This window comes from Bison bison, unplaced genomic scaffold (assembly GCF_000754665.1).
Source record: "Bison bison bison isolate TAMUID 2011002044 unplaced genomic scaffold, Bison_UMD1.0 scf7180017864180, whole genome shotgun sequence".
NCBI classification, from domain to species: Eukaryota; Metazoa; Chordata; class Mammalia; order Artiodactyla; family Bovidae; genus Bison; species Bison bison.
Window position 1 is genome coordinate 15,414,707 of NW_011494752.1, and position 9,594 is coordinate 15,424,300.

Below are 9,594 nucleotides of genomic sequence, written 5' to 3' on the forward strand. Positions count from 1 at the left end.
AACCAGTCTGTTGTTCCATGTCCAGTTCTAACTGTCGCTTCCTGACCTGCATACAGATTTCTCAAGAGGCAGGTCAGGTGGTCTGGTATTCCCATCTCTTTCAGAATTTTCCACAGTTTATTGGGATCCACACAGTCAAAGGCTTTGGCATAGTCAATGAAGCAGAAATAGATGTTTTTCTGGAACTCTCTTGCTTTTTCCATGATCCAGCAGATGTTGGCAATTTGATCTCTGGTTCCTCTGCCTTTTCTAAAACCAGCTTGAACATCAGGAAGTTCATGGTTCACATATTGCTGAAGCCTGGCTTGGAGAATTTTGAGCATTACTTTACTAGCGTGTGAGATGAGTGCAATTGTGCGGTAGTTTGAGCATTCTTTGGCATTGCCTTTCTTTGGGATTGGAATGAAAACTGACTTTTCCAGTCCTGTGGCCACTGCTGAGTTTTCCAAATTTGATAAAGGTGGAAGAGTGGAAAAAATTGATTTAAAACTCAACATTCAAAAAACTAAGATCGTGATAAGTAAATTTATATTTTAAAAAAAGGAAACAAAAAAACCCTAAGATCATGGCATTTGGCCCCATCACTTCATGGCAAATAGATGGGGAAAAAAATGGAAATAGTGACAGACTTTATTTTCTTGGGCTCTAAAGTCACTGTGGATGGTGACTGCAGCCTTGAAATTAAAAGATGCTTGCTCCTTGGGGAAAAAAAGCTATGACAAACCTAGACAGCATATTAAAAAGCAAAGACATTACTTTGCCAACAAAGGTCCATCTATTCAAAGCTATGGTTCTTCCAGTAGTCATGTATGGATGTGAGAGTTGGACTATAAAGAAAGCTGAGCACCAAAGAATTGATGCTTTTGAACTGTTGTGCTGGAGAAGACTCTTGAGAATCCCTTGGATTGCAAGGAGATCAAACAAATCCATCCTAAAAGAAATCAGTCCTGAATATTCATTGGAAGGACTGATGATGAAGCTGAAACTTCAATACTTTGGCCGCCTGATGTGAAGAACTGACTCATTTGAAAAGACCCTGATGCTGGGAAAGATTGAGGGCAAGAGAAGAAAGGGGTGACAGAGGATGAGATGGTTGGATGGCATCATCAACTCAGTGGATTCAATGGACATGACTTTGAGCAAACTCTGGGAGATGGTGAAGGACAGGGAAACCTGGCGTGCTGCAGTCCATGGGGTTGCAAAGGGTCTGACAGGACTGAGCAACTGAACAACAACTACAAACATACATGATTGTATTAATCAGGATCAGAAAACATCACACTCAGAAAGGTTTAGTCAGTAAGAATTTAATAGTCTACTTAAAGAGATATGGGCAGGATTAAGGAACGACAAAGTGCAATGGGCCACCCAGAGCCTAGCAACAGCATAAAGTGGTTAGCACCTCCAAGCTTGAAAGTACGAAGGGAGAAATGTTATGAGCTGGGAGAGAGGTGGAGCCATGAAAGAAGGGTGTTCAGTAGACCTAGGAAACTACTGCCACAAGCTCAGTGTTGAGAGAGAAATAGAATAAACAGTGAGTTCACCATCAGTCCTGAATCCCCCTGCAAAATGTCTCTGTCTCCCATTAGTCAACCTAACCTGATGCCTGAGGGCAAGAAAGCTGGAATGGAGTGCTAGGACTGGTACAGTGGTACCCAGTCTGGTGGTCTTTCTAAAGAGTCAGGCAACACAGAAATACTCATAGGAAAAAGTTAAAAGTCTTTATCCTTATCCCTCTCCTGCCCCATTCTCTTCCCTTCCCCAGTATAGGGCCAAGCCTAGGGTGAGGTAAGTAAGGCACTTGGGATGCAACATTTAATATATTTTAGGTGGCTCACTTATCTCACCCTAATTCCATCCCTGTCCCAGATATAACAGTTATTACCTGTTTGGTAGGTAATATTCCAGGCTGTACTTGGGACTCACTTCTGACAGAGACCACCTGTTGACTCTTGGCATCTGAGTACTCCTGGAATTCTTTCCCTCCAGCCACTCCCTGGTTCCATCACATACCTGATTTCCAGCTCCTTCTGGGGGTTTGCTCAGCTCTCTGTCTGTCTGGGCCTGTCTCTTCCACATTTTAGCACTCCCTGTGTACTGTAACATTCAAGTTTTCACTTTCATACAGTGAGTTCCGGATTCATCAGTTTGGTCCTGATCCTTCTCCTGACTTGGTTCCTATATCTCCAGCTGCCCCCTGAACAAGCATAACCTATTCAAAATTACCTGATCTGAGCCAGCTCCCAATTCTCCATACTCCCCCCAACACCAGACTCTGTGACAGACCTTGGGGCCCTCTCATTTGATCCTGCCTGCTGCCACCAGATTAAGCAATTAACCTAACATTTAAATCATACCAATGAGGGTGGTGGTGGATCCAGTTCAACTTTGTCTGATCACTGTAGACTAAGCTCAACTCTCCTTTTTATGAACTATCAAAAGTAAATTGCAGAATACAGAGCACATCTTTATGACTTGGTAAATAGAGGGGGGTCTTCTAGAGCTTAGAAATACTGAATGCAATAGGTTTGTGATTTTGACTAGGCTCTGACTGGTGTTCTAATTAGGGAGTCAATGTGGCTGCAGTGGAGTGAGAGAGAGGTTTCACCTCCTCTAGGGGAATCTCTCATTCCTGTTGTATTGATGAAAAGGGAAGGGACATATCTCTGATGTAATAATGGGAAATAATTGCAAACATATATTTGCCTTATAAATAACTTGGCACCAACATTGTAAATCAAATATACTTCAATACAAAATACAATTAAATTTAAAGAAATTTTAATTCTACAAGTTATGGTATCCCCTAATTCAATTTCATTCAATACAAGCTCTCTATTCCTTATTACATGAACTAGTTATACATTGTGGTGCCCAGTTATTTATAATAAATGTTATTCTATCTTGCTCTAAAAATGATTTGAAGCTGCTGCAAGTATACAATGGTCTTTGATGCTCTTCTTTCACTTCATACCTTTAATTTCCCTTCCTTCCCTCCAGCCTCACTGACTTCTTGCATTTTTTTCCACTACAAAGCCTTTGTTGTTTCACCTGTCCGTTCTTTCTCTATAATCCCCATCATATGAATCCTTCACTTCTCTCAATTTTTTAAATAGAAAATCATTGTTTAAGTAAGGCTTTCACTATATAAAAGGGACACCCCTGCATTCCTCAGTACCTATAACTCACATTCTACACATTTTACTTTACTATTTCCCCCATTTGACTATGAGTACCTAGAAATAACCTTCAGAAAACTAAGATCATGGCATCTGGTCCCATCACTTCATGGGAAATAGATGGGGAAACAGTGTCAGACTTTATTTTGGGGGGCTCCAAAATCACTGCAGATGGTGACTGCAGCCATGAAATTAAAAGATGCTTACTCCTTGGAAGTAAAGTTATAACCAACCTAGACAACATATTAAAAAGCAGAGACATTACTTTGCCAACAAAGGTCCATGTAGTCAAGGCTATGGTTTTTCCTGTGGTCATGTATGGATGTGAGAGTTGGACTGTGAAGAAGGCTGAGTGCCGAAGAATTGATGCTTTTGAACTGTGGTGTTGGAGAAGACTCTTGAGAGTCCCTTGGACTGCAAGGAGATCCAACCAGTCCATTCTAAAGGAGATCAGTCCTAGGTGTTCACTGGAAGGACTGATGCTGAAGCTGAAACTCCAGTACTTTGGCCACCTCATGCAAAGAGTTGACTCATTGGAAAAGACCCTGATGCTGGGAGGGATTGGGGGCAGGAGGAGAAGGGGACGACAGAAGATGAGATGGCTGGATGGCATCACTGACTCGATGGACATGAGTTTGGGTGAACTCCGGGAGTTGGTGATGGACAGGGAGGCCTGGCATTCTGCGGTTCATGGGGTTGCAAAGAATTGGACACCACTGAGCAACTGAACTGAACTGAACTGAACTGACCTAGAAGTTTTAACCTAATCTATTTTTCTTTGTATTTGATGCCTAGAACAGTACTTGTCAAACAAGAAGCTTATAAATTTTTGTGTATTTACTAATGAAAGCCTCTTCTCTTCCTAATTTAGTCAACCAACCAATCAACCCATGGCTTAATAGGCAGTGGAGTGCACAGAATTCATGCAACTATGTGTCAGCACTATTCTAGGCTTTGGGGGTATAGCAGTGAAGAAAGCAAATAAAAATATTTGCTCTCATGGAGCTTAATTCTAGAACATGGAGACTGACAGTTAAAAAAAAAAAAAAAAAGGAATGATGTGCTCTGGCTGTATTAAGGAGGAAACAGTTCCTCTACTTGGCAGGATCAGCAAGATGGAAAGATGCTTAGGCTTTATCAGCCAGGCCGGTTGTATTTGCGCTCCTAAAATCCCTCATCCCAGAGATGCAAGACAAGGTATCACTGCTGCTGCTGCTGCTAAGTCACTTCAGTCGTGTTCGACTCTGTGTGACCCCATAGACGGCAGCCCACCAGGCTCCCCCGTCCCTGGGATTCTCCAGGGAAGAACACTGGAGTGGGTTGCCATTTCCTTCTCCAATGCATGAAAGTGAAAAGTGAAAGTGAGTCGCTCAGTCGTGTCCGACCCTCAGCGATCCCATGGACTGCAGCCTACCAGGCTCCTCCATCCGTGGGGTTTTCCAGGCAAGAGTACTGGAGTGGGGTGCCATTGCCTTCTCCGAGGTATCACTGGGGAAGAGATTAGGTATGCCAGAGTAGGGGACAGGGGTGGGAGTCAGAGCAGAGCTGTACTGAGGCTGAATGGGGAGGAGTCGGAGGTGGAGCCAGGGGCGCGCCCGCTGATGACGTCACGAATCAGCCGTCCTTCAAGTCTCCGCGCGCTTCGCAGCGGGGAGTCGCCGGCGCGTCATGGCGGGCTGCCGGCCTGGGGCTCCTGGCTCTGTGAGTGCTGTCCTCTGTCCCTCGTCTCTTTTTTTGTTGTTCCAGATTTTCTTTTTTCCCCCTGTAACCTCCTTCTTGCCTCTCTGCCTCCCTGACGTCGCTGGCCTCTCCCGGGGGAGAGCGACTGTGAGGCTGTTTCTTCCGCCCCTTTCACTGGTTCTGCGTATTTATTCCATTATGCTTGCGGCGCCGTCTGTGAGTATTAAACACGTCTCTGTCCAATGTTTAGGTTTCAAGCCCAATGGGAAGCCAGGATCACACTAACGGCTACCTGTGGGCCTGTGAGTTCCTGGGGGAGACCCCTGACGTAACTATAGAGAAAATGGGTAACCGATAATCCGGAAAAGCTTATAAGACCCGAAGTGCGTGTAAGATTTGCTGCTGCTGCTAAGTCGCTTCAGTCGTGTCCGACTCTGTGCGACCCCATAAACGGCAGCCTACCAGGCTCCCCGGTCCCTGGGATTCTCCGTGCAAGAACACTGGAGTGGGTTGCCATTTCCTTCTCCAATGCATGAAAGTGAAAAGTGAAAGTGAAGTCCCTCAGTCGTGTCTGACCCTCAGCGACCCCATGGACTGCAGCCCACCAGGCTCCTCCATCCATGGGATTTTCCAGACAAGAATACTGGAGTGGGGTGCCATTGCCTTCTCCGGCGTGTAAGAGTTAGCAGGGTTTAAAAAACAAAGGAGATAAAAGAGGTTTCAAGGAGCAAGCAAAAATCTGTTCAAAGGCTAGAAATAGAGCAAAAGAGTTTGTCTTTGAAAAACTCAAGAAGTTCAATTGGGTGGTGGTGGAAGGGTCAGAGCTGACAGTCTTGTAAGTCTTGGTAGGCAGCGACTTCAACCTGAGGATTAACGGAGTTATTGAAGCGTTTTAAGCCAAAGAGTGATCGGTTGAGTTTCATTTTTGTTTCCTTAGGTAGGAGTGTAGAGAGTGGACTAGCGAGTATCTGTTAAAAGACTGTGGTTTATGTGTAGTAAGAGGTGGTGGTGACCCCCGACCCCGCAGCAATGTTGAGGTTCCAAACGTGAAGACATTAAAAAGATATTGAGGAGATAGAATCTAAATTAAGTAAACTTCCCAGGTTAATACTTTCTTGACCTCATCCACTGACTGGATGGCTTTAATAGCCAGTGACGGGTCCTGGTTTTCCTAAATCTATACTTTAGCTGAGATCTCTCTCCTGATACCAGTTATATCCACCTGCCTACCAGATTCTCCACCTGGCCAGCCTACATACCAACACTGAACTTTCCACAAAATCCACATCTCTTATGATGTTCACTAGCTTTGCAAATATCCTCAACCCAATGGTTCTACTTTGAAATATGGATATCCTCTTTCACTTCTTCCTTTCCCTACAGGAGACCCAAATTCAATATACACTGTTGCCAACCTCCTCACCCCACCCCACCCACTCCTGGATTCTGATTCAATAGATGGAACCACCTAAAAATCAACTGCGGTTTTTTTTTTTTTTTCCAACTGCGTTTTAAGCAAAAGTTTGGTGATTCTGAGGCAGCAGTACCACTTTGAGAAACAGTAGTATTCTATGTGCCAATGGAGCTAAAAGAGAAGACCAAGAGAAGAAGACAAAAAATGTGGGAGTCTGGGCTGTTATTATGTTGGTGGGCAGTTCTGAGTGATGACCTGGTCCAATTTTGAGAACCCTGACCATGAACAAGAGTGACTGAGGTAGGGTGAAGGTGAGGTCAGTGATAGCACTGTTTACAAGGACTCTGAAGTCATCTAGAACTTGAATGCTGGTTTTTCAAGCTGCTAAAGGCTAATTGGGGACTTCCCATTTGGCGCAATGGTAGAGAATCTGCATGCCTATACAGGAGACACGGGTTCGATCCCTGGGTCAGGAAGACCCCCTGAATTAGGAAGTGGCAACCTACTCCAGTATTCTTGCTGGGAAATCCCATGGACAGAGGAGCCTGGTGAGCTACAGTCCATGGGGGTCACAAAGAGTCCGATGCAACTGAACAGCACACAAAGATTAACTGAATGTGGAGGACTGATCATAGAAGAGCATTGGAGGAACAGGGATAAAGCTGTAATGGTTTAAGATTATCGCTGGGGATCAAGAAGGATAAAGGTCCTACCCCTAAGTATTGTTGAATCTTTCGGAATTTTTAAAGAAACCTGCTTAGCACTGAGAGTATGCCAGACTGGTCCCCTCCCCTAGAGTTATCTATATACAGAGGCAACAAAATCTGGCACATACACAAAGATGGTTCCTGTCCTTCTTAGGAAACCCCTTAGCTACAAGGTTAAGATCTACTAGATTACTAGAACAGGAAACAATTCCAGGGAATTGTGTCTTACATATAATCAGTTTATAGTACCTCAAATGTATACACTTCACTAAAAAATGAGGGGGCATTAATAAAAGAATTAGAAAAAAAGGGGGAAATGATTAAAAATTATACTGCCTATGTTCTTTTATGTAACGTCTATTAAGCACATTTCCATATACATGTTACTATACGGTACTATGTACTATAGTTTATGAGCAATTTAAAGGATTTTTTTTTTGAAGGTGACTTTATTTCTTTAAAGTTAACATAGCAACAAAACCTTTATTTTTTTTAATTTATTCATTTGTTTTTGGCTGCTTTGGGTCTTCCTTGCTGCACCAGGGCTTTCTTTAGTTGTGTCGAGTGGGTGCTATTCATTGTGATGCATGGGCTTCTCATTGCAGTGGCTTCTCTTGTGGAGCTCAGGCTCTAGGTGGTGCAAGGGCTTCTGTAGTTGCAGCTGGAAGGCTTAGTTGCCCTGAGGCATGTGGAATCTTCCCAGACCAGGGGTTGAAGTTGTGTCCCCTGTTTGGCAGGCAGATTCTGAGGGTAACTTTTGACCAGTTTTGTTCCACTTCCTGGCTTTAGAATCAGACCCATGGGAATTTTCTGGTGGTCCAGTGGCTAGGATTCGGTGCTTTCACTGCACAGGGTCTGGATTCAATCCCTGGTTGGGGAACTGGTATCTTACAAGCCATTCAGCATGGCCAGAGGAAAAGAAAAAAAGAACTAGAATCAGACCCCATATAAGATGGGCTGCCCCTGCTGACCACTGCTCTCAATAGAGGCATATGCAAGGTACTGTGGGAGCCTCAAGGAAGGGAGCAGGATTCTCTCGGAGATGCTCAGAGAAGACTTCATGAGGAATATTTATTCTAATTGAGTGCTTTAAGGATTGGTACGGTTTTGTTAAAGAGGCAAGGCCAAAGCTGAATGGCCAGTTGTCTAAGCTGATTGTCTGTCTGAAACTAAGACTTCTGAGGTTTCTTCAAACTCTAAACTCCTTTACATTACATATTCATTTACATTCCCTCTTAACTTTTTTTTTTTGTAATCTATTCCTTTATTCTTTCCCAAATTTCCCTGGTGGGCAGGATAGTCAGGAAGGTGTTTTAACTAGCTTTACTTTCCTCAGGAGCAAGCCTGGCTTGAGGTCGCCCAGGCTTTCATCCAAGAGACCCTGTGTCCACCTGGCAAGGAGCCTGATGTCCAGTTGGCTCAGTTGGTCATTGACTGTGTGAAGACTACCTGGTTGTCCCAGGGAACGAGCCAGGGTTTGACACTGCCCCTCAGCTACAGGTAAGAAGGGGAGGGGTTCACAGGAAAGTTAAATTTGGGATTGAAAACAAAGTACTTATCTTTTGAGATGAGTGAGGGGAAACTTGCTGAGGTGAGAAAAAGGTGGTGTAAATAAAACCTCCTTTTGCCAATCCTTCTCCTTCTCCATCAAGCTGCTTTCCTTTAACTGTTGATCTTATTTGGCTCAAGTCGTGTTTAGAGACAAGGGGAAGGGGTTGAGAAGATAGAAAATATCGGAAAAGAACCCTCAAAGTGGGGAGAGAGGCTGATATTATTTCATTTGTTTGTGCTAGGAAACTAAGATATAGACAGTGACTTCAGCAAGTGCAGATCATTGTATTTTGGGAGACCTGAGTTTGAGGTCTGAAGCCGAGTTATTTTATTTTATTTTTAAAAACTTTACCATTTCCTAAGGGCTTCCCTGATGGCTCAGCAGTAAAGAATCCGCCTGCACTGCAGGAGATGTGGGTTCAATCCCTGGGTTGGGAAGATCCCCTGGAGGAGGGCATGGCAATCCACTCTAGTATTCTTGCCTGGGCAGACAGAGGAGCCTGGTGGGCTACAGCCCATAGGGTCCCAAAGAGTCAAACATGACCAAAGCACCTTTGCAAGCATGTACCATTTCCAAAACTGTTCTAGGCAACGTTAATAAAGTACCACAGGAAAAGGGTTCCATGCCAAACATGCTTGAGAGACACTGGATGTGATAATCTTCTCTAGGAGAGTCATGAGGCTCATTAACATGTTAAAGGCTCTGAGAAGTCCTCCAAAAAGAAACCTGTTTATCTCTTCATAAAAATAACCACTATCTGGAATATGGGAGAATTCTTGTGAATATCTTTATATTTTTTTCTATACATGAATCTATCCCTAAGCAATATATAGTGGTTTTACATGACTTCAGACTTTGTGTAAATGGTCCAGTACCTTATGTATCCTTTGCAGTTTGCTTTTTGTGCTTAACCTTCTGAGATTTACTCACATTGATAGCTCTAGGTCATATTTTTAACTGCTGTATGGTATTCTGTCAAGTGAATATTGGAGAAGGCAATGGCACCCCACTCCAGTACTCTTACCTGGAAAATCCCATGGATGGAGGAGCCTGATAGGCTGC

General features: G+C 43.8%; 1 protein-coding gene across 3 annotated transcripts in view; it reads left to right on the top strand.

Annotated features, from left to right (window-relative positions):
- Positions 1 to 4,803: 4,803 nt before the first annotated feature.
- CTC1 (CTS telomere maintenance complex component 1) overlaps positions 4,804 to 9,594 on the top strand; it is a 21,135-nt gene continuing 16,344 nt past the window's right edge. For all 3 annotated transcript variants that reach the window (XM_010843043.1, XM_010843044.1, XM_010843045.1), the window contains exons 1-2: positions 4,804 to 4,880; positions 8,317 to 8,480. In XM_010843043.1, coding sequence (XP_010841345.1) covers positions 4,848 to 4,880; positions 8,317 to 8,480 — 197 coding nt within the window. In that variant the 5' untranslated portion in view covers positions 4,804 to 4,847. The remainder of the gene's footprint in view (positions 4,881 to 8,316; positions 8,481 to 9,594) is intronic.